The 26,033-nt window shown below is 35.6% G+C and overlaps 2 protein-coding genes across 2 annotated transcripts; both read left to right on the forward strand.

Moving 5' to 3' along the window:
- On the forward strand, positions 1-11,933 carry LOC126058390 (olfactory receptor 4A15-like). The gene is made up of 2 exons (XM_049853476.1): positions 1-49; positions 11,239-11,933. Exons 1-2 carry the CDS (start codon positions 1-3, stop codon positions 11,931-11,933), a joined length of 744 nt encoding a protein of 247 aa, XP_049709433.1.
- An 8,983-nt stretch (positions 11,934-20,916) lies between these two features.
- LOC126058391 (olfactory receptor 4A5-like) lies at positions 20,917-21,924 on the forward strand. Its single transcript, XM_049853477.1, has one exon. It carries the CDS (start codon positions 20,917-20,919, stop codon positions 21,922-21,924), a length of 1,008 nt encoding a protein of 335 aa, XP_049709434.1.
- Positions 21,925-26,033: the final 4,109 nt, after the last annotated feature.

The following is a 26,033-nucleotide window of genomic DNA, read 5'->3' on the forward strand; positions in this document are numbered from 1 at the left end:
ATGGTTACTCATGCCTCTCAGAGGGAGAAGGCAGAAGCTGCCATGCTAGGTAAGGGCTATCCCCCCAAATGGCTCAATGTTCTGTCATATTCTAGAGATCAAGGCAACCATACAATTGTCCAGATTGATAAGGGTGAAGAAATTGACTCCATATCTTTGGGCAGCATTAATATAACATGAAGAAAAGCATAAGATAGAAGATATTGTGTCCACCTTTAGAAATACAATTTTTACTGGTTTACCTATGGTCACAATAACACACATACTCACACAAGCAGGCACATTCATCCTCTTCATCAACATCTTATCTCACCATGGCATCAGCTTGAAGTTCAGGACTTCAATTTCTAAATCCATATCAGGTATGGGTGAGGCTCCTGGGATATAGTTCATTTCGTACAGCTCCTAAATTATTGTTTTTCTGTATTGAAAGATATATGAACTGGAGTCATGTTCTCTCTTTCACACGCACAACATATAATGGGAGGGAATGCAAGATAACCAAAATAGACACTACTCTTCAAAAGAGTGGCAAGCAAAAGGCTACGGTGCTTACTGTAGTCAGTTGAATTACATCAATTTATTTCAAACATTAGCCCAGCTTTTATTCTTAAAATAAAACCTACTTCGTCATATTAGATTTTTTAAATATATGGCTGTATTTGAATTGCTAAATAATACTTGAGAAATTTTGTGGCTATGTTGATGAATTTTTACAAAACCTCGTAACTCCTTTTTTCATCTTTGCTTAAGAGTTATGCTGTTACACGAAATGAGTTTGAAAGTATTTTAATTTCCTTTTGTCCCAAAAGTATCTTTTGCTGAAATGGTGAGTAGAATTCATTGATAAAGCTATACGCGAATTGATTTTTTTGGAGGGGGAGGAGATAGTAAAATGTCATTTAATTTAACAGGCGTCATGTTATTATGTTTTTTGATTTTGTATATTTGTGTTCAGAAAGTTGTATTTTTCAAAGTTTTCCTCCACTTCTTGTCAGTTGACAAAAATATTGGCATGTATTCATTTATAATATCCTTTTATTATCCTTTTAGAATATACAGAATGTGCCGTGATGGCACTTTTTTCTCTAGCAAATCTCAGTTTGTTTTCCTCTTATTTTTTTAAATCCATTTTGCTAGACACATTCATTTTATTAGTCTTGTCAAAAAGCAACTCCTAGTTTTATATATTTTCTCTACTTTTAAGATTAATTTCTATGTTAATGATTTTTCTTTTATATTAACTGTTTCAATTCTACAATATTCTCTGGGTTAATTTTACTCTTTCCTTTCTAAGTTCTTGAGATAGAAGCTAGTTCATTTTTTAATAATCTTTCCTATTTTCTAATATTGACAATTAAAGATATATATTTCTCTCTAAGCACTATCTAAGCTGCATCCAATGAATTTTAGTTTTTTTACTATATTACTGTACACAATATATTCTAATTTTCATTGTGATTTTTTCTTTGATCCATAACTTATTAAGAACTGTGTCGTTTAATTTGTAAATGATTGGGGAGTGTATAGTTACTTGTTTATTCAAATTTTCTAGCTGCATGTTAATATTCTCATACATATTTCCGTATGATATAAGTCCTCTGAAATGTATCGCAGCTTGTTTTGTGCTAGAATGTTTTCTATTTTGGTGAATGTTCCATGAGGACTTTGTCATAAATAAAATAGTCCCACATTTCCTTTCATTTCTCTATTGCCATACCATCACCTTTTGTCTTCATTGGTTTACTATAATTTTTTTGTTTTTATAAAGCTTTAGACTCCGATAATCACTACCCAGCATTTTATTCTACAAAGTATAACTTCTTATTTTAGAATTATTATAGGAATTTTGCACTGAGTTTTATAATCAGATTTAATGTTGAGATAATTGTATAGAATTCTTCTTGCAGTATAAGTTACAGTGAATTTTTAATCATTTCCTTAAAATGAATTCCAAAATGAAATTTATATCTATAATTATATTCCAGTCTAGAAATATTTATTTCTAAAAATTGCTTCAGAATGAAATATAGTAATCGTTAATTTAAGTACACTTTAATGGGTATTGGGAAGCAAAATTGTATGAAATGTTTTTAAAAAATTGAGGTACGTGTTTTGACTTGTAAATAGAACACTTATGTGATTTTTGACAATACGCATTGATTACACAGGAAAATTAGGCAGTGGGGAACCATCGATGTATGTAACAATTTTCATTTCTGTCAAGACTGAGCTGCCTGAAGGAGAACTGGGATATGCCACAGAATCCTTCAGCATACATTTCGAAGCGTAATTAAGGTGGTTTGCGGGCTGATAGTAACAAAGATCTAAAAGAACTGTGACCTTAACAAGGTAGAGTTTTGATTTTCTGTTTATGAAAGAAATACAGAGTAAGTTGACTGAATTGAGTCCCAAAAGCTTATGGACACCGAATTCTTCTACTCAGTAATTATTAACTCTTGATTTCCATGTTATTATTATTTTTTAATTTCTTTATTTTGGGGAAAGTATGCTGAGCCAAAGATACATCATTTTAATAATTTCTACATGTACATTTCAGTGACATTGGTTACATTATTCAAATTGTGCTACCATTTTGCTAGTTACCTTACCACATTATTCTACCATCATTATCTTAAACTAACTGCTGCCTAAGTTTCCTATACAATGTTTTGAGTTACCATTTCTAAATTTAATCTCACAAAGATAATTCTTCAAAAGAGTAGAATGCTCAGAGCAGAGGTAATTTACTAATTAAAATAATCTATTTTTTAGTTCATAGAAGACTTCAGGGGATAGTTTTGGTTTAAGATTTAAAACTTTAAGATTATCTCTGGGAAAAATTTTCTTGTGCTCATGCATGTAATTTGAGTTTTTCTAAATCAACAATGAACATACTAAAGAGGAAACAAAGAAAAAAAAAAACTCCCTTTTACCATATCATCTAAAAGAATATAATCCCTAGGAATAATCTTAGAAAGACTTGTGTAGAGAATGGTGCAAAGGGTACTAAAATTGATTAAAGATGACTTAAATAAATGGAAGAACATTTCAGGCTCACGGATTGGAAGACTCAGTATTGTCAAGATGTCAATACTACGTAAAGCAATTTATAAATTCAAGGAAATTCCTCCCCCCCCAAATTCCAACAGCTTTCTTTACAAAAATGGAAAAATCAATCCTCAAATGTGCATGGAACTGCCAAGGGCTCTTAATTGCTTAAGCATCTTGAAAAGGAACAGAGTAGGACTCTCAACTTCTAATCTCTTCACTTCCATTCTTGTGGTATGATTGTGGTCACAGGATGGCTGTTGGAGCTCTGAACATTTTATCTGAGATCTAGAGAAACATCAAAGAGGAAGGTAAAACGGAGTTTGGCTTCCAATTGAATCATCTCACTTCCTGTATGTCTCACTTAATGACTTTAACTTGTATCTTATAAAGGCCACATTAATTTTCAAAGAATGCTGGGAAATTTAATTTTTTTAAACCTGGGACTATTGAGTTCCCTGGAAATATAAGGTATAACACTAAGGTGGTGGGAGCAGAAAATATAAAGAAGGCCACCAGAACTCTGCAATTCCTACAAATTTTCATTCTCTTTATGACTATTTCCAAGTGATAGAATTTCCTCCTCCCACAGGAACAGAGTTCCTTGAAGCTTTTTGTAAAAAGAAGCAGTTGGTAGTGTTTTCCTCAGAAAGGGCTGTGTGATAAGACTTAGAATTCCTAGATTTTCAAGCTATTCCTTTAATTTTTTTTATTCTTCCTTTATTTTCATGTTCAATACAGATTTTACCAGTTTGTCTGTCTGAAAACTCTTTTCATGAAAAACTCAAGACTCTTACTGCTAGTGTGAAATATTAGTTTCCTCGGGTTGCGATAAGAAAATTCTGCAAAATAGGTGGCTTTAAACAACAGAAAGTTAGTCTCACTTCTGGAGCAGAGGTTCAGCATCAGGGTATCAACTGTGTTGATTCTTTCTGAGGCTTTGATGCAGATCTGTTCTACTCCTCTCCTAGCTCCTAATACCTCCAGAATACCTGAGTTTCTACTGCAGCATCACATGGCACCCTTCATCTCTCTCTCTTTCTCTGTGTGTATCTTCTCTCTTATAAGATCACCAGTGTGACCCACCCTACTCCAATGAAATCTCATATTAATCTAACTGATAACATCTTCATAGAATCTATTTACAAACAGAGTCACATTCATAAGTACAGGGGTTTGAACTTCAACTTATGTTTGTGAGGGACACAATTCAATCCGTAACAGGTGAGAACCCTGCTTTATATGTATTTGAATTAAACTTTCAATGATTTGTTCTGAAATCAGTATTCTTGGTCCATTGGGAGCGAGTTCAGATGTCATCTGATAGGTATAACTTAAAATTACACATTCGAAAGGTTTGCCTATTTTGGAGGTCATGATTTAAAAAAAGAGAATTTCTACACATTTAAATTCTCCCCAATCAGGTTATACTTTTGGGATTTTTTCCCCCTGAAGACCTGGGTCTGTAAATCCTATTTTTACATGGGTGATTATTCTTGTAGCATCTCTGGAGATGCAGACTCTACTCTCCGAATTATGATTAAGGTCCCAATGAATTTAATGATGGAAGTGTCACCCTTTGAGATGCATCAATTAAATGACTCAACAATATTTTTTGTACTTCAAATGGAAATAAAATGTCCAAAGGTTCTTACATTACCCCAGAGAGTGCTTACCTGTGTGAGTATTTACATGACTGACTGGTAGTTTTAGGAATTGAAATGCTGGAGCCAAAACGTAATGAAATATTAAAATGAAATTATTCTCCATCCTTCATGCATACCAAAGTTTAACTATGTTGTAAGAAGTCAGGCCAGTATAACAGATTGAGCATCAAAATGTTGTAAGGGCTACTTCACTTCTAAACCACAAAATGCAAAATATTTCCCTAAACTATTCACAGTTTTCTCTTTCACAAAATTTACTTTTTATTTTTTTAACCTCATACGACTTAAGTAACATTTGATTTTTTAGAACAAATTATGCCAGGATTGGGGTTTTTGAATCTCTTTGTTTATAATGAAGATTCGGAATTCTTTTGGAGGACCTTTTTTTTTTAATAATTTTTATTGTGCTTTAAGTGAAAGATTACAAATCAAGTCAGTCTCTCACATATAAACTTATGTACACCTTACTACATACTTCCAATTACTCTCTGCCTAATGAGACAGCCCGCTCTCTCCTTCCAGTCTCTCTTTTCGTGACCATTTTGCCAGCTTCTAACCCCCTCTACTGTCCCATCTCCCTTAAAGACAGGAGGTGTCAACCTAGTCTCAAGTGTCCAACTGATGCAAGTAGCTCGCTCCTCATCAGCATCTCTCTCCAAACCATTGTCCAGTTCAATCCATGTCTGATGGGTTGGCTTTGGGAATGGTTCCTGTCCTGGGCCTACAGAAGGTTTGGGGACCATGACCACTGGGGCCCTTCTAGTCTCAGTCAGACCATTAAGTCTGGTCTTTTTATAAGAATTTGGAGTCTGCATCCCACTGAATCCCTCAGGGGTTCTCTGTTGTGTTCCCTGTCAGGGCAGTCATCTGTTGTGGCCCGGCACCATCTAATTCTTCTGGTCTCAAGAACATGTAGTCCCTAGTTCATGCAGCCCTTTCTGTCTATTGAGGTTGTAATTACCTTGTGTGCTTGCTGTTCTTCATTCTCCTTTGGTCCAGGTAGGTTGAGACTCACTGATGCATTTTAGATGGCCGCTTGCTAACATTTAAGACCCCAGACGCCATACTTCAAAGTGGGATGCAGAATGTTTTCTTAATAGATTTTATTATGCCAATTGACTTAGATGTCCCCTGAAATCATGGTCCCCAAACTTCTGCCCCTGCTTCACTGACCTTCGAAGCATTCAGTTTATTCAGGAAACTTCTTTGCTTTTCGTTTAGTCCAGTTGTGCTGACCTCCTTTGTATTAAGTGTTGTCCTTCCCTTCATCTAAAATAGTTCTTATCAACTAATTAGTAAATATCCCTCTCCCATCCTCCCTCCCTCCTCACTCTCATGATCACAAAAGAATGTGTTCTTCTCAGTTTAAACCATTGCTCAACATCTTATAATAGTGGTCTTATACAATATTGTCCTTTTGCAACTGACTAATTTCATTCAGTGTAATGTCTTCCAGGTTTCTCCATGTTATGAAATGTTTCACAGATTCCTCACTGTTCTTTATTGTTGATTAGTATTCTGTTGTGTGAATATACCATAATTTATTTATCCATTTGTCCACTGTTGGGCACCTTGGTTGCTTCCATCTTTTTGCTATTGTAGACAGTGCTGCAATAAACATGGGTGTGCATATATCTGTTCGTGTAAAGGCTCTTATTTCTCTAGGATATATTCTGAGGAGTGGGATTTCTGGATCGTATGATAGTCCTATTTCTAGCTTTTTAAGAAAGTGACAGATGGATTTCCAAAGTGGTTGTACCGTTTTACATTTCCACCAGCAGTGTAGAAGTGTTCCAATCTCTTCACAGCCTCTGCAACATTTATCCTTTTGTGTTTTTTGGATTAATGCCAGACTTTTTTGAGTGAGATGGAATCTCATTGTAGTTTTGATTTGCATTTCTGTAATGGCTAATAACTGAGAAATCTTCCTCATGTATCTGTTAGCCACCTGAATGTCTTCTTTAGTGAAGTGCCTGTTCATATTCTTTGCCCAATTTTTAATTGGGTTGTTTGTCTTTTTGTGGTTGAGTTTTAGCAGAATCATGTAGATTTTAGAGATCAGGCACTGGTTGGAGGTGTCATAGTTGAAAATTTTTTCCCAGTCTGTAGGTGGTCTTTTTACTCTTTTATTGAAGTCTTTAGATGAATGTAGGTGTTTGATTTTTAGATGCTCCCAGTGATCTGGCTTCTCTTCGGCATTTTTAGTAGTGTTTCGTATTCTGTTTATGTCTTTTATTAGGGGTCCTAACGTTGTCCCTATTTTTTCTTCCATGATCTTTATCGTTTTAGACTTCATGTTTAGGTCTTTGGTCCATTTGGAGTTTTTCTGCGTGGTGTGAGGTATGGGTCCTGTTTCATTTTTTTGCAGATGGATATCCATTTATGCCAACACCATTTGTTAAAAAGGCTATCTTTTCAACAATTAACTGACACTGGGCCTTTGTCAAATATCTGCTGCTCCTATGTGGATGGATTTATATCTGGATTCTCAATTGTGTTCCATTGGTCTATGTGCCTGTTGTTGTACCAATACCAGGCTGTTTTGACTACTGTGGCAGTATAATAAGTTCTAAAATCAGGTAGAGTGAGGCCTCCCACTTTGTTCTTCTTTTTCGGAAATGCTTTACTTATCCGAGGCTTCTTTCCCTTCCATATGAAGGTGGTGATTTGTTTCTCCATCACATTAAAAAATGTCATTGGCATTTGGATTGGAATTGCATTAAATGTATCGATGGCTTTTTGTAGAATAGACATTTTTACTATGCTAAGTCTTCCTATCCATGAGCAAGGTTTGTTTTCCCACTTATGTAGGTCCCTTTTGGTTTCTTGCAGTAGTACCTTGAAGTTTTCTTTGTTTGGGTCTTCTACATCTTTGGTAAGACTTATTCCTAAGTGTTTTACCTTCTTAGAGGCTACTGTGAGTGGTATTGATTTGGTGATTTCCTCTTCGATGTTCTTTTTGTTGATGTAGAGGAATCCAACTGATTTTTTTATGTTTATCTTGTTACCTAATACTCTGCTGAACTCTTCTATTGGTTTTAGTAGTTTTCTGGAGATTTCCGTAGGGTTTTCTGTGTCTAAGATCATGTCGTCTGCAAATAGAGATAATTTTACTTCTTCCTTCCCAATTTGGATGCCTTTTATTTCTTTATCCAGCCTAACTGCTCTGTCTAGGACCTCCAACACAGTGTTGAATAAGAGTGGTGATAAAGGGCATCTTTGTCTGGTTCCTATTCTCAAGGCAAATGCTTTCATGGTCCCACTATTTAGGATGATGTTGTCTGTTGACTTTGTATAAATGCCCTTTATTATGTTGAGGAATTTTCCTTCTGTTCCTATTTTGCTGAGGGTTTTTATCATGAATGGGTGCTGGACTTTGTCAAATGCCTTTTCTGCATCAATTGATGAGATCATGTGGTTTTTGTCTTTTGTTTTATTTATATGGTGGATTACATTAATTATTTTTCTAATGTTGAACCAACCTTCAATACTTGGTATAAATCCCACTTGGCCGTGGTGGATTATTTTTTTGATATGTTGTTGAATTGTATTGGCTAGAATTTTGTTGAGGATTTTTGCATCTATGTTCATGAGGGATATAGGTCTGTAATTTTCTTTTTTTGTGCTGTCTTTACCTGGTTTTGGTATCAGGGATATGGTGGCTTCATAGCATGAGCTAGGGAGTATTCCGTCCTTTTCTCTGCTTTGAAACACCTTTAGTAGTAGTGGTGTTAACTCTTCTCTGAAAGTTTGGTAGAACTCTGCAGTGAAGCCGTCCGGGCCAGGGCTTTTTTTTGTTGGGAGTTTTTTGATTACCTTTTCAATCTCTGCTTTCATTATGGGTCTCTTTAGTTGTTCTACTTCTGATTGTGTTAGTTTAGGTAGGTAGTGTGTTTCTAGGAATTCATCCATTTCTTTTAGGTTTTCAAATTTGTTAGAGTACAATTTTTTGTTGTAATCCGATATGATTCTTTTAATTTCTTTTGGGTCTGTTGTGATATGGCCCATCTCTTTTCTTATTTGGGTTTTTTGTTTCCTTTCCTGTATTTCTTTAGTCAGTCTGGCCAAGGGTTTATCAATTTTGTTACTTTTTTCAAAGAACCAGCTTTTGGCTTTGTTAATTCTTTCAATTGTTTTTCTGTTCTCTAATTCATTTAGTTCAGCTCTAATTTACATTATTTGTTTTCTTCTGGTGCCTGATGGATTCTTTTGTTGCTCACTTTCTATTTGTTCAGGTTGTCGGGACAGTTCTCTGATTTTGGCTCTTTCTTCTTTATGTATGTATGCATTTATTGAAATAAATCGACCTTTGAACACTGATTTCGCTGTGTCCCAGAGATTTTGATAGGAAGTGTTTTCAGTCGCGTTGCATTCTATGAATTTCTTTATTCCTAGAGGACATTTTTGATATTTGTGTTAGAAGTCCCAGTAATTTAAAAGGTAACAATTTTATGAAAGGTTGAGACAGACTTCCTGAAGCATGGAAAGTTTGGCCACAGAGAAACATTTTTAGTTCAGGTGATGGTACATGTACTATCTTACTGTCTGTGTTCACAGAGATTGCATCAGTGTATGAGGCTGTTATCTTTTAAGACATGGGAGAAGGAAGAACAATCCAGAACTTGGACTGAGTGACTGTTTCATTATGCAGGAAACTCAGGAAGTGTTTTTACACATAAGAGTCTTCACTAGGGTTTATATTATGCAAGAGTACATTGGTAGTGTGATTTGGAAAATTGTAGTCCTCTAAAAGTTCTCCAGAGTTATTTTGATAATCAGACATGTTAGAGAAACTTTGTGGTCTATAAAAAATATGGGGATTGACTTAATTTTGTAATATCCTTTTGGATATTTTCATACTGTACATATATAGAGTATATTTACCTCCTGTAACATCAATATTTTTAGAAACTAGTTTAAAGGGTAAGTATGTGGGAGTTATTTTAATGGACAGAGATTTGCAAATCTCATATAGGATCAACAGAAGTGCTCTGTAATCTGTTAATAATTAAAGTATAATGTAAATCTTTAAACCTCGAATGAGTGACTTTCAAAGACCTTAGATGATATTTATGAAAGCAGGTTTTTACTTCAATTCACAGGAGTGATAGGTTGGGTAAGAAGAGGACTGAAATTGTTCAGTAGACTTACCAAATAGAAGGTGTTTTTATAAAGAAGAGCACAGAATTGGGTTGTGTGCTTGAAATAGATGTGGAGTAGATGGATTAATATTTTAAACAATGGAGATAGAAAAATAGAGAGGAAAATAATGACTGCAGGAAATGGAGGAGACAATTACAGGAGAACTATTTTAAGAGTGATAAAGTGATGGCATGTAGTGCACACACAGAGATTTTGGTCATAGAAATAGAAAATTCATGCATTGTAAAGAAGAGGTCCAGCAGAATTATCATGTCAGATATTGAAGCAAATGTCACTAGGGATTTCAAGTGTAACTGGATATCATTACTAGGATTATTTTAAGAGAAATCAGGGTTGGTTAATATTGAAAATATTTATGATATAGTTTGTGTGTGTGCCTGTGTGTGTGTGTGTGTGTGTGTGTGTGTGCCGTCTTCTTTTTCATTTTTTCCTTGGAATCTCTTCTCTCATCTTTTTCACTCCTGCACACACATCACTAGCAAAAAAGTAAACCATTTACAACAAAAATTGTATCTTTCCATGTTTTATTCATGCTCACATTTTTTTATAATAGTATTGTTCATAATTTTATGCTTATTTCTTTGTTGTTCAACAGTACCTTGTCAGCAACAATTTTTAAAATTATGAAATATGACCATTGTGGATTTCAGTTATTAGTTAAAAAGGTTCTGCCATTCGTAGAATGCAGAAAAATAAATCTCATTTATTAACATGAGGGTGAATATTAAGTAAATCTTCCTTTATTTTATATTAAAACTTATTCTATTTAGATTTTATTTTATAAAAATAATATAAATAGTATTAATTATATATACAGAATTTTATTTTCTACCAGATGTGACAACTTAGTGTGGTAACCTAATTATTTCATAATCTTCTCTTTTCCCTTAAGTTTCTAATTACTTGTTTGTCTTTCATTATTTGATAAGATTACTGAAGTTATGGACCATATTTTAATCAGCCTTATATTCCTAACATATTGTACAGTGTTGAAACATAATAAGTCATAACAAATAAGTCCTATTTGTTGAATGAATAAATAAATTATCTGGAGATTTCATAAAGTGACTAGTTGCCATTATATTTACAGGTAAATTTGTCCTGAACTCTGAAATAAGGACACACAGAAGAATATATGGAACAATGGAACAATGTGACTGAATTTGTCCTCTTGGGGTTCACTCACAGTCTCCAGGGTCAGAAAATATTTTTTGTTGTGTTCTTGCTCATGTACATTGTGACAATGGTGGGCAACCTAATTTTTGGCGTGACTGTTATGGTCAGCCCAACACTGGATTCCCTTATGCGCTACTTTCTTAATTACTTATCATTAATGGATGCTGTTTATTTACTACAGTTACCCCAAATAAGATTATAGACTTACTCTATGAGAAGAAAACCATTTCTTTTCAAGGTTGCCTGACCCAGCTTTTTGCAGAACACTTATTTGGTGGTTCTGATATTTTATTTCTGGTGGTCGCGGCCTACGATCGATACTTGGCTATCTGTAGACCCCTGCATTATATGATGATCATGAACCAACAGGTGCATATTCTACTGCTGCTGGTGACCTGGGTTGGAGGTTTTGTGCATGCTATAGCTCACCTTCTCTTTGTTTACCATCTTCCCTTCTCTGGTCCCAATGTCATTGACCATTTCTGTTGTGACATGTATCTCTTATTAAAACTTGCCTGCACTAATACCTATGTCATTAGTCTCACTGTGATTGCCGATGATGGGGCAATATGTGTGGTCATTTTTATGCTGTTACGCATCTCCTATGGAGTCATTATGCAGTCCCTGAAGAACCTTAATCAGGAAGGGAGGCACAAAGCCTTATCCATGTGTGGCTCCCACATTACCGTGGTGGTCCTCTTCTTTGTCCCTTGTATTTTTCTGTATGTGAAACCTCTTTCCACCTTGCCCATTGATAAATTCTTGACTGTGTTTTGCACTGTTTTCACCCCTATGTTGAATCCTTTAATCTATACTCTGAGAAATGCGGAGATGAAAAATGCCATGAAGAAGCTCTCAATCAGAAAAAGAAAATGAGGTGACAGGCAAATGCATCACCTACTTTCAATAAAGAACTGTCCCTTCCAGGAAAACAAAACAAAACGCTGAAATCCTTTGCCATCCTGTTGATTATAGGAAAGTTGTATGTAATTATTTAATCGTCGTAAATATTTCCTCAAGTCATCATGTTTGTGTCTGATGAAAAACATATATTGGGATATCTCCAGTGATAAATTTTGTTGAAAATATATTTTTAAGATTTTCTTTTCCTCGGAAAATAGGCATACTTTTTTTGGTGTAGATTAGTTCTATTGAGTCTATAGATTTATGTTGTATGTGATGACTTATGCTACAGCTAATGCCATAAATTTATTTTAGTTGATAGAAGATTCTCTAATTTCTCTTTCTTAAATTAATCTAATCCTTTTTTTCAAAATTAATAGCGGTCATTACAGATTTCTGAAAAATACTTTTTGAAATATGAAAATCTTTCCCTTCACCCCATACAGAGATAGCTCATGTTACTTAGAAGCTTATATATTTATTTTTGTATCTGCGAAATATTTCAAATATGTAGTTTCACTTATATTGGCTAGTATGTTAAGGTTTATGAGAAATAATGCTTCCGAATTCTAAATTAACCATAAGGAGGCTAAACATACAAAAAAGAATGTGCGTGAACAAGACAGGTAGGCCGAAAAATGACTCAATCTTGCTTCTTTTCCCAGTTGGTTAATCATCTCCTCATGTGGAGCAGCTTTGTTCGGTGTTGTATTTTCATAAAGATGACGCATTCATCTTTCAAGGTCATTTAAAATTATCTGATGAAGACTTTGTTGTTTTTGAATATCTCATCTCCTTCATAGTGTTTCATGGCCTTCTAAAAGGTCTTAAACCAAAAAAAAGCAAACCTGTTGCCGATTTCAACTCACAGCGACCCTGTAGGACAGAGTAGAATTGCCTAATACCGTTTCCAAGGAGTGCCTGGTGGAATCAAACTGCTGACCTTTTGGTTAACAGCTGTAGCTCTTAACTATGCCACCAGGGTTTCCAAAAGGACCCACACCCTGCCTTTCATATGGAAAATTAGCAAAATCCATAATCAATGAACTTCAAATATACAGTCCACATCTTGACACTGGATTATCTTTCATCATGTCATTATCAAGAAAGGTGCTGACCATTCATGCTGTTTTCGCCCTCACATCTCTTCCTAGTGGAACGCAGATTATTAGGTAATAAAGAGATCGGAATATATTGTTTTATTTGACAGAGGCCTCATTCATTACATCTTTGTGAACATTTCTCTTTGGACTCATGCTTAAAATATTATCTGCCCTTGTGATAGTAGGAAACTTGTGGTCAAAGGCTCTCATGGTCCCTGCCCCCCCGTTTAGTGTTATTTCACGAGGGCTAATGTGTTGGGGTGTTGGGTCCATTACACTGGTAAAGCATTCTGTATGCTTGACTTTGTATCCTGGTATTTATCTACAGTATTATTACACTGCTATTTTTTATACCATTTCAACCCTTCCTAAGCATAACACTATTCATCAAATAATATTAAACATTTGGTTGTTCTGAGTTAGTATAACTAAATGCTCAGCTTTTGGCTATCTAGTCAATTTTCAAATTTGTATAGTTATATCAAGTGATGAGATAAAAATTCTAGTTAATTGCCTATTTATGTTCACTGATTTATAAGTTACCTGAAGGCAGATAATTATTTTTGTGCTCTCTGTTTCTTGTACAATGTCTGGGATAAAGAATTCACCTCAAAAACTTTGTAAATTACTTGTATTCTTGAATTCTCAACCTATTGGAGTTAGAATTTTTACTGAGGAATTTTGATGAACTTTTTGTGTATTAAATACATGTACCACTTTTCTTTGATATTTGCTATAAATGTTTACTGTACCATGTTTTTCATATTATAATTACGGGCTTTTTTATATACAAATGTTATATTTAAGAACTCTTTTGCTTTTTGATTTCTTCATTTACATATACTTGGAGAATTCCATTCCCTCTCATTGACTTTATACACTTTAACCTTTTTTTTCTGTCCTGTAAATAACTTTTGAAATAATTCTGCTTTCAACCATCTAGAATTTGTCTTCGTTTGTGGTGAAGGAACCTAAACCTGTTTTCTCCAAATGAGTAAAATATTCTGACATCATAGTTTATTAATTATTTTCAGTACTAACTTAATCTTTTTTCTGTTAATATGTCATTTCATACATCTAAAATTGTCAATCTTTTCTTCTACTTTTTTTTTCTTTTGGCTTATTTCTCTGGCACTAACACACACTATTTCAGTAATCACATATTTTTAACATTATTTATAGCTGGTCAAAAAAAAAAAAAGAAAGAAAGAAAGAAACCAAATCCGTTACCATCAAGTCTGTTCTGATTCATAGTCACCCTATAGCTGCCCTGTAGGGTTTCCAAGGAGCAGCTGGTGGATTCGAAGTGCTGACTTTTTAGTTAGCAGCAAAGCTCTTTAACCACTAAGCCACATGATTCTATTAGAGAACTCTCTTTGGAAAACAAAGAATTTTGTTTTTCTTTCAGGAGGTGAATGTTACATCATTCATAACACTCAACAACAGCAATGGAAATCTTGCCAGAGGCTCCATTTTGTTCTGAAAATTATACCTGTATGATAGACTTCCCCTGAGCCACATTCTTTGCCGTATATCTGTATGTAGTTTTTTTTTTTTTTTATTAAAGTGTTTTGTTATGCTGTTCAGTCTTTTAGTGAATGACCCTCTGACATCACCCATGGACTAAAGGGCACTCATGATTTGATCTTCTTGTGTCTCTGTGAAAGCCCAATGACCTTCCACTAGTAGTCTTTCAAATAACATGCATCTTGTCACTGTATCAGGGAATTTTTGAATCCCACCTCTTAGTGTTCACCACTGGGTGGCAGTATTCGGCTTCTGCCAGTGTCACCGTCTGCATATGTTTATATAATAGACATTTCCAGAGTTGTCTGAGCACTAGGATTACGGCTTTCTAATGAAAAGCCAAACAAAGAAAAAAGACCAAAAAAGAATTGATACATCTGAATTGTGGTGTTAGCAAAGGATATTTAACATACTATGGACTGCCTGAAGATTGTAATGAATTAACATACTTTGAGTATGATCATGTCTAAGTTTTTATCTCACAGAACTGTGATAGTATGCTAAGTCAATCCTTAAAGAAAAATGTAAATATTATTCACTTCTTTCCACAAATAACATTTCGCTAATTCTAAAAGCTCATTTGGAAGCAGAACAATATGGAAATTGCAACAAATTTTGAAAAAGCAATGAACTGTTGCTGATAATATGACAGACTCTAATGTTGTAAAAATCCAAATCAAGTGATACTGCTCAGAAAACACACTCATAAATGTAAGCTAACCTAAATTCTAGGTGTTTCAGATAGGATGCTTCTAGTTACAAATGACAGAAAACTCAACTAAAGCCTTTTTCAAATATAAAGATATTTATTAATTGGCCATCATATCCATAAACTTCAAGGTTATGACAAGGTTCAGGGTGAGTTGATAAAGTATATCAATTTTGTGTAAAGGAGCCATGCATGCAAGTAAAATTTCAGCTTATGCAAAGTTAAGTAACAGTTTGAAGTCTTAGTCAAGTTGAGTCTTGGTCCAAATGAAAACAAAGTGATTAAGTTAAGAGACATCCTCCTGGATCAGGAGTTAAATCTTCATGTTGTGACTGTTCATGAAAGCAGTTGTTGACTGTGTTTGAGAAATAGATCTTTAAGGTTCCAGCTGACCTAGATTCAGGCTTAGATCAACAACATTTGCTCTAATCCAGAAGTGCGGAACTGTGATTATCTGCCTTTTCAAGAAATGGACAGTAAATTTCAATAAGTTACCTAGACCCAATGTTCTCTGCCTCTGAGCCATAGGGGTTTTTGGTATTAGACCCTCTAATAGTCAGAGTAAGGCCTTTCTCTGCTAGGAATACGGTTAGGCGAGAGAATCTGGGGCTTGTTCTTCCTTTATTTTGGAATAAATATTATTTACTCTATCTAAAGACTTACTAATATAAAACTCATAATTTATTATTCACTTTATATTAAAATTTTCTCTTCACATCACAGACTTTTCTAATCACTTGGTCGTCTGCTACTTTTTCTTGGCAAGACCCAAGTCTTTTTCCTCTAGGGATGTCTGGGGGAGAATAGTGTCCAGGAGCGGTAATTTCATTTGACTTTGTGCCAAATATTCTAACAAACTAATTTACAAGGAACTTGCATTGTCTTTCACTTAAAACAGTGATGAGGTAAAAAGCCACACACTACCTCTGCACATATAAATGGAATAATTATTTCCTGACAGAATGACCCAAGAGATTACTTAAAACTCAAATTCCTGTCCAGGCTGGAGACACTCTCTTTAGCTGGCATCTAATCCTGTGTAGATGTTCTCTTGTTATATTTTCCATTGATACGTACTTCCCATTGCTTTTAGGAATTTATGGAAGGCCACGATTTGGAGAGATATAGGGGCATTCTTCTAATGAGGAAAGAAATGGTCTTTGGATATGGTTTTTGAATGACTGAATTGCTGAAAAGTTCTGCTTCTATTTGTGAGAAGCTCTGTCATTGGCATTTCCTGGAAGTTAAATCGCAGCGTTTGCCTTGTTTGGTACAGATTTAATGACTAGAGATATGAGTGTTACTCTAAAACCTCAGTTAAAACAAAGTAATTTTTGCTTACTTCATCAAAATTGATTAAAAAGAGAAAATTTCAATAAACTAAACTGAGTGATTTTTTCCTCTTTTTTTTGTTTGTGTCACTAAATAACAGTCTTGGCCAGGTTAATTTCCATTAATTTGCCCAGTATCTACAGTCAGGTACTCACAGCATCCTCGTTGTTCTTCCCGCACATTTTCCCAACAGGTGAGAACGTTCGACTGTTTATTATTATTTTTAAATATCTTCGTGTTCCAGTCATCCACATACACACTTCTACAGCTACCTGAAAAAAAAAATGATATGATGGGCAGCTTGTGTGGAAGTATGAAAAGTGTAACCACTTGGAACTATTTCTAGATCCACTGATCACCCACACGTTGCCATGTGTTCTGTGATTGCAGATAAATGCATGAGGTATCTACAGTTACTCTCAAGGAAAGAAGCCCTGATTTTCAGGACCAAGGACAAGAACCAAGAGGTGAGTTTTTGAGACATCTGACAGAGGACACTTATTAAAAATTTACATGATATATTGAAATAGAGCTAATTTCTTAAATATATTTCATTTATATTAATTTTGAGTTTGTAAAATTAAGCAAGAAAAACACAGAAATAAACCAGAACATACACAGTCTATTTTGCTTTAGTATTTTATCCTGATAGATGTTTACTATCCTTTTACCAGGTAGCAAAAGAAGTACGTTATGCATTACGAGTAAGTCAATAGGTTTGTCATCTTGGTTCATAGGATATGTGATATGTTAATAATGATTTATAATTAATTTAGATATATTTGAACTAAATAAAAAATCCAAACCCATTGCTGTCGAGTCAAGTGGATTCCAACTCATAGGGAAGAACTGCCCCATTGGGTTTCCAGGGAGCAGCTGGTGGATTCAAACTGCTGACCTTTTGGTTAGCAGCCATGTTCTTCACCACTGCACCACCAAGGTTCCATATTTAAACTAGAAAATTTTAAACTGTGTATTATATCAAGTGTGTCAAGGTGTAAAGAGAAAATGCCTGTTATGCCTGGAAATGTGATATGTGCTTTTAAGTGTGAATATTTTAAAATTATGATAACTTTATACTGTGTGTCCTTTCTGTGTGTATACAAAATTATGACAATAACCATATTTATGTATATATATCTTTTTTATATATACAAAAAGAAAGCAACGATCATGAAGTACCTTGCCTACTGTCACTTGGAGAGACTTATAAAACTGTAATTGTAATGTACTATAGAGGTTATTTTTGTTACTATGGTATTTTAATTTCTCTTTGTAAAATGCCATGTTCTTATAAAAATAAGTTAAAGGATTTTTTTTCTATAAAGGTGCAAACTTAGTGGTTTAAGTTGAAAGCTTAGTAATTCTTTTAGTTTGTATAATATCAAAAATTTGAGGACTGAAACTATAGTGGATACTTTACATACTGATTGTTTTACATGGAAATAATTTTACTGGCCAATAGAATATTTATTTCAGTGCAATCCAGCATTGATTATTACTAAGATTAAGGACACTAGACCTTGCAGAAAATAAGTAGTTAAAAAACAATTAGATATAAACTATCTTTACCATTATGTTCTCCAACAGCTGTGCCTTTATTAGTCCACAGCTTCAAAAAATGATTGAACTCCTGAGTCACTTGGACATACAGAGTGCTCATTTCATCTGGTTTCTAAAAGAAAGCTCAGAATTCTTCTGCACATGTTCTTTCCCCTCAACCAAATCAATACAAATGAAATCAGCTTGTCTACATTTGAGGTTTAGTAATTCAGTGATTTTCTGTAACAATGAATAATCCTAAAGATTGTGTTTGAATCTACATATGTACTATTCTCTCTTGATTTTGTCTTTAACTATAAGTGCTAGGAACTCTGAGGATTCAATGTTCTTTTTTTTTTCCCTTTGGATTTTCTTTTCTTTTTCTTCTTTTCCTTCCTTTCCTTTGTCTTTCCTCTCTCCTTCTCTCTTCTCCTCCCATCATCTCTCTTGTCCTCTTGACTTTTTTTTTCTTTTTGTCTCTTCTCCCGTTTCCCCTTCTTTTACTTTCATTTCCCTTTCTTTTTTATTCTTTATTTTCTAGTATGGGCTCTGTGTTTATACCTGATGGCTTCCCAAGAAGAGTAAGTTCAGCAAGCCTCAGATGTTGGCCTTCCAGCTCTCTTTCACTGAAAGAAATCATTCTGAGGATTTCTTAAGAAAGCTATCCCCACTTAACACATTAATATCCCTATTACTTGTTTATATTAATTTCTTAAATATAATTTATCTGCTTCCTGATTTGGTTCTTCTTTTCTTTCATTTTCTACTCTTTAGGCCTCCATCTGATGCATGGGTACAAGTTTTTCCTTTTTTTTGCTTAACTTCCACCAATATACACACCGTGACAGGTCGATATTACCAAACATATACGATAAAATAGATAATTCTTATAATGTACAATTTATCCTATGTCCAAAATTGTGTGCTTGTAATATTCTTTTTATAAGTAATATTCTTATTACTAATGTGACAAAGATCCAGATGATTTGTTCTGATCGAATGTCCGTAGAGAAACATTCAAGAACAATAATAAAAAGCTATTATTTATTGATCCTTTATCAGCATCCAGGGAGTGTTCTAGGCACTTTACATGTAAATAAACACACACAAAAACTTAAGAGATAGGTACGATTGGTTCCCCCATTCACTAATTACGAAACTGAGGCACAAAGAGGTTTATGAAGTTGCTCAGGGTCACCGGGATATTAATTGGTGAAGGGGAAATTCCTACACAGACAGTGTTGCTCTGTAGTGCACATTAGTCATCCCTGTGCTGTGCTCTCTCCTCAAGGAAGCCCTGGGCTGTACAAAGGTGCACACTGAGTGAGAAACCTTACCCAATATTTGGTCACAGTAATGATCCAATTCCAACACTGGCTAGCATTTTTAAAGTAACGTCGACGAGCTTGAAGATTGTTGTTTAATTCCAAGTATACAAATAGAAGTACCCAGCAGAATAAAATAAGATGGGCTTTGATAGTATCATTTATCATAGACAGTTGGTCTAGGAAGGATTCTAAGATCATCTTGTTTAAACCCTTTATTTTCCAATGAGTAAATTGAGACAGACTTGTGACTAAATTTAGAAAATGACTAAAGCTCATACTTTCTTACACTGTTTGGGCTTTTCCTTTGAGTATGTTCCTTTTTGGAATCTTGTCAGTGAAGTTCTTAAATTTGACCACTCTCATTGCCTAAGAAGCATTATATACAAAACCCCATTCCACTGTCTTCTACCTTTCTTTACAGTGTCTATTTTCTCCCCCATCACTGCCCAGCTTACCCCCAATTGGTATGAAAATAGTGGCTTCTAAGGTACTAGTTGGTAATTGTTATGTGTCAGTTAACTTCAGTTCAAAAATATTTGCTTAAAATATGGATCATATTGTAAGGGGACTCACCACAAATGCTACCAACTTAAAGTGCTGACTGTATGTCAGTAGAGTGTAGAAGTGTGTTAAGCATTGTGGGATAAGCAAAGAGGAAATAGAAAAGATTATGGATGGTTAAGAAAAGAGCAATCTATACCCAAATAATTGCTACAGGGAATAGTGTGCTCAATAATTTTATAGTGATCTGATACATTTCAAAGTCCAGGCTCTTCAGATTTAGTGAGAGATTCATAAAGACTGAACAACCTTTGAGGCAGGAAGGCCCACACTTCTAATAGTGGAATGTCATAATATGTATGACATATTCCTGAAGAGGGGTTATTTTTGGTGCTATTATTTGGTTTTATATAGATTACACTGTAAAGGTACTCATCACAAATATTACCAACTCTAAGTACTGATTCTACTTCAATTTATTAATTTAGAGTTTATCTTCACCACCAGAGAATAAGTTTCTTTAAAGCAGAAACCCTTTCCCTCTTTGTCATTGCTAACATCTGTACCAAGCACGGTCATGTTTAAAAAAAGAATATTCAATGAATGAAAGTCTGTTAGGCCTCTGACTGATCTTCTCTACAGAAGGTCCACTAAGATTTAGAGATAGAACTTGTTATTCGTAGGCCCAATGCAGTCTTCTGAAAAGTAGAATTTTTAAGGGAAGACATATTAGGATCTTTGGAAGAGAACCTCAGTAGACATTCTTAAACGTTTATTATGTATAAGCCACTGTAGAAGATTAACACTGAAGTGCTCCATGACCTAATGGACATATTTATAGTGATGTTCATGATTTCAGTACAGGCTTGTTCTCTTGAGCTCGCATCTCTGAAACAGGTCTTGCAGAAGAATAAATGGGACACAGTAACAATGTAACAGAATTTGTCCTCCTGGGACTCACTCAGGACCCTGAGGGCCAAAAAGTGTTATTTGTCATGTTTTTGCTCATCTACATTGTCACGATGGTGGGCAACTTGCTCATTGTCATGACCGTTATTGTGAACCCATCCCTTGGCTCTCCCATGTACTTCTTCCTTGCCTATCTGTCCTTCATGGATGCTGTTTATTCCACTGCCATTTCCCCCAAAATGATTCTAGACTTACTCTGTGATAAAAAGACTATTTCCTTCTTGGCTTGCATGGGCCAGCTCTTTATAGAACACTTATTTGGTGGTGCCGAGGTCTTTTTTCTGGTGGCAATGGCCTATGATCGCTATGTGGCCATCTGTAAGCCACTACATTACTTGGCCACCATGAATCGACAGGTTTGCATTCTGTTACTGGTGGTGGTCTGGGTTGGAGGTTTTTTGCACTCTTTGGTTCAACTTCTGTTTGTGTGCAGCCTCCCCTTCTGTGGCCCCAACATCATAGATCACTTCTGCTGTGATATATATCCATTATTGGAGCTCGCTTGCACTGACACCTATTTTATAGGCCTCACTGTTGTTGCCAATAGTGGAGCCATCTGTATGACAATTTTTGTCCTTCTACTAATCTCCTATGGGGTCATCCTAAGCTCCCTGAAGACTCACAGTCAGGAAGGGAGGCACAAAGCCCTGTCTACCTGCAGCTCCCACATCACAGTGGTTGTCCTCTTTTGTGTGCCATGTATTTTCATGTACGTTAGACCTCTTTCCAAATTTCCCATTGACAAATCCATGACTGTGGTTTATACAGTTATTACTCTCATCTTGAATCCTCTGATGTACACCCTGAGAAATTCTGAGATGAAAAATGCTATGGAAAAAATCTGGGGTAGAAAGTTAACCACAGGTAGAGTAAGAATGAGCATCCACACTGAAAATAACATTGCTAGTTCTAAAGCAAGAAATAGGCAACGAATGATCACAATGAATGATTAAGTCAATTCAATGGATTCTCTAGGAATACTTCTCTTTATTGACAAAAGGCGTCCAAAATGTAGAATAAATTATTCTTTGACATTAGAATTAAACTAGTAGAGACATTCTGGAGGCTGGATAAAAGGCAAACATATTTTTTCTCTTATAAATAAAAATAAAACTAAGCTAACATTGTAATTTCATTTTTCTCAGTATATACTGAAACAGGGCTTCAGAGAAATTCTTTGTTTTTTTCCTTTTAGAAAGAGAAAAAGCAAGTTTCTTTGGAAAATTTTATATCATTCCAATTAATGAGAAAACAATTTGGCCAATACTTAGAACAAATTTCTGAGGTTAAAAGTGTGATTTAAAAAAAATTTACTGTTCATTATTCTCTTCACACAAGAGCTTTTTTTAACCTCACTGTGCATTTTGTGTTTAAGATTACTTCTGTTCCTCTGGGCAATGTCTATGCATTTGCAATTCTGCATATTTTAGTGAGACATGAAATTGTGTTTGGTTTGAGACACCATCAGTGTGTAATTTTGGTAGATAGGATGTGGTTGATGAAGAAAACTCATTCTAGTTTTCTTGACTAGAAGACAGATAGTATTCTTTCAGTTTGAATTTGAAAATAACACCAATCCAAGTTATAAACATATTTTATATTTTCCTCATTAGTCAGTATACGCACTTTTTGTGATTCTTAAATGAGTAGACAGAGCTTCTGATTTTATCTCCATGAAATTGAATATTTGGAAAGAAATGCGTTGTTTTACACAAGCAGCATTTCCCAAAAGTTGTATTAAACTTAAATATTTTTTTACATAGATACTTAGTGATGATTTGTTTTGGTAAAAACAAAATTTTGTTTTTTTCAATCTTATGTAAAAAAAAAATAAGTTTTTCTCCACCTACAGCCCATCCTGGAACATCCCAAATCCAGAAAGCTGGAAGAATTTTCTCAGGGTAATATGGAACATTATCTATGCTTAACAAGAGTTTACTTTTCTAATAAAAAGAAAGATTTTACAACTTCTCTTATTTTTCAATTTTAGTGTGTAATTTTTCAAGTATATCCAGCAACATATGCAATTATTTATAAACTTGTAGCCTCTTACTTAGAATATTATCAAAATCATTGAAACTTACTGGTTCACTTCTCTGATGCCATTTTCCACCTCTTCTCAGAAGTAATCGCAATTCTAAATTTTTAATCATACTTTAATAATAGTTTAACTATGTATGTATCCTTAAAGGAGGACGAGAAAGAGGATGGGATCTAGTGCACACACAGAGGTTTTAGCCATAGAAACAGAAAATCCATGTACTGTGAATAAGAGGTCCAGCAGAATTATGACATCAGATATTGAAGTAAATGTCAACAGAAATTTCAAAAGTAACTGAATATCATTACTAGGATTATTTTAAGAGATAGCAGGGCTGGTTAATATCGATGATATTTATTATATAGTTGTGTGTGTGTGGTCTTCTTTTTTCCTTGGGATCTCTTCTCTCATCTCTTTCACTCCTACACACACATCACCAGTAAAATTGTAATCTATTTACAACAAAAATTGTATCTTAGAATGTTAAATTCATGCACGTATAATTATTTTTATTTTGGTTTATGGTAGTATTATACACATTTTTATGCTTATTTCTTTGTTGCTCAGCAGTACTTTGTCAGTACCAGTTTTTGAAATTGTGAAATATGTCCTTTGGGGATTTTGGTTATTACTTAAAAAGATTCTGGGGCGGGGGCCAAGATGGCGGACTAGGTAGACGCTACCTCGGATCCCTCTTGCAACCAAGACTCAGAAAAACAAGTGAATCGATCACATACATAACAATCTACGAACCCTGAACAACAAACACAGATTTAGAGGCAGAAAACAAACAAATACGGGGAAGCAGCGACTGTTTTCGGAGCCTAGAGCCAGCGTCCCAGTCAGGTAGCATTGGCATCAGCCTTCCGGGCCCAGGGGAGCTGAACTCAAAAATCTTGTGATGGCGCAAACAAGGGGGGCAGCCCTACTCCCCTGAACTAACCCCGGGAGGGGGCCCAGCCAGTCCGCAGGGGCAGCGCGGTGACGCGGCTGGCGGGACGAGAAGTTCCTGGGAGGCAGCGACTGATTTTGCAGCTGGGAGTGCAGCGTCCCAGCAGGGGAACCTTGACGCTGGGCTCTGGACTGGCAGCGGAAGATCTGACCGCGGCTTCAGTGGGCCAGACCCCTGGGGGCAATCTCCACACAGCCAGCACACGTAGGCGACACGCCCCTCGGCAATCTCAGATGAAATAGTCATTCTAAGCAAGACAAGAAACTTTCGCTATATTCCGAGGTGCTACTCTCCTATCTCTCTGAACCCTCACCCACCCTTCCCAGGTGGCTTCATTAACATTGGAATTTCCTGAGCCAGAGGGAGAACGGCTCCGGATCCGCGGCGGCTTTGCTTCCCCCCCTCCCTTTTTTTTTTGGTCTTTTCCTAACCCATTCTTCCAGCCTGAGAGAAGGAAACACAAAAAACCCAGGGACAAAAAATCCATCCCTAACTGGACTGAAAACACAAAACCAGCTACAGCCAAGCATATATGATCCAAATCTCAGACTTTCATCCTTACAGGGAACAAGGCGGCGGTTATAGTGCAAAGGCAGTTCTGATAGGGATCTGACTGCATTTTTTTTAGAGGATTTTCTGGAAAAACAAGTTTCCCAGGTCTGATGTTTCTGCTTATTCAATAGAGCCCTAACTGACCCACAACAGAGAACTGAGGGCTGAAGCTCCCCCAAGACCACCTAGCCTCTTGCCTTAGGGGTCTAAGGAGGGTGACACCTACCAATCAGTAGAGGTACTTGCACTGGGGGCCTAAGGTACAGCTGCAGTGCCCTCCCACCAAGGTGCTATAGGAATAGAGACACACCCGCCTCACTGACACTTGGGGGAAGCCTGTCAGCATCCTGCCCCCCCCCGAGGGTGAACCCCAGCTGCTAATAGAATCTGGTGCACACAACTATCACCACTACTTCTCGAGGTGGTTAGGTGTTAGGGTGCAGCAGACACTTGATGACCCAAAATCAGATTCTACTCAAGAATAGTGAATAGACTCAGGCATATATATCAGGCAACAGCCCAAACCAGCTGGTACTAGGTCATAAATAAGTCAAGGGCTACAACAAACAAGACAGCACAATCTAGTAACCCATCCACGTATATTGAAAGAAAACAAAACAAGATAAGACTCAGTGAGCAATTATAGAATAAACCACTACTATAGCCTTTTTTTTTATATATCCTAATGATGGCTCAGAGATAGCAGTCAATATCAAACCACAAAAAGAAGCAGACCATGACAGCTTCTACAACCCCCCAAACAAAAGAACCAAAATCTTTCCCAAATGAAGATACAATCCTGGAATTATCAGATACAGAATATAAAAAAACTAATTTACAGAATGCTTCAAGACATCAGAAACGAAATAAGGCAAACTGCAGAAAAAGCCAAGGAACACACTGATAAAACTGTTGAAGAACTCAAAAAGATTATTCAAGAACATAGTGGAAAAATTAATAAGTTACAAGAATCCATAGAGAGACAGCATGTAGAAATCCAAAAGATTAACAATAAAATTACAGAATTAGACAACGCAATAGGAAGTCAGAGGAGCAGACTCGAGCAATTAGAATGCAGACTGGGACATCTGGAGGACCAGGGAATTAACACCAACATAGCTGAAAAAAAATCAGATGAAAGAATTAAAAAAAAAAAAAAAACGAAGAAACCCTAAGAATCATGTGGGACTCTATCAAGAAGGATAACTTGAGGGTGATTGGAGTCCCAGAACAGGGAGGGAGGACAGAAAACACAGAGAAAATAGTAGAAGATCTGCTGACAGAAAACTTCCCTGACATCATGAAAGACGAAAGGATATCTATCCAAGATGCTCATCGAACCCCATTTAAGATTGATACAAAAAGAAAAACACCAAGACATATTGTCAACAAACTTGCCAAAACCAAAGATAAAGAGAAAATTTTAAAAGCAGCCAGGGAGAAAAGAAAGTTCTCCTTCAAGGGAGAATCAATAAAAATAAGTTCAGACTTCTCAGCAGAAACCATGCAGGGAAGAA

Source organism: Elephas maximus, chromosome 14, assembly GCF_024166365.1.
Source record: "Elephas maximus indicus isolate mEleMax1 chromosome 14, mEleMax1 primary haplotype, whole genome shotgun sequence".
NCBI classification, from domain to species: Eukaryota; Metazoa; Chordata; class Mammalia; order Proboscidea; family Elephantidae; genus Elephas; species Elephas maximus.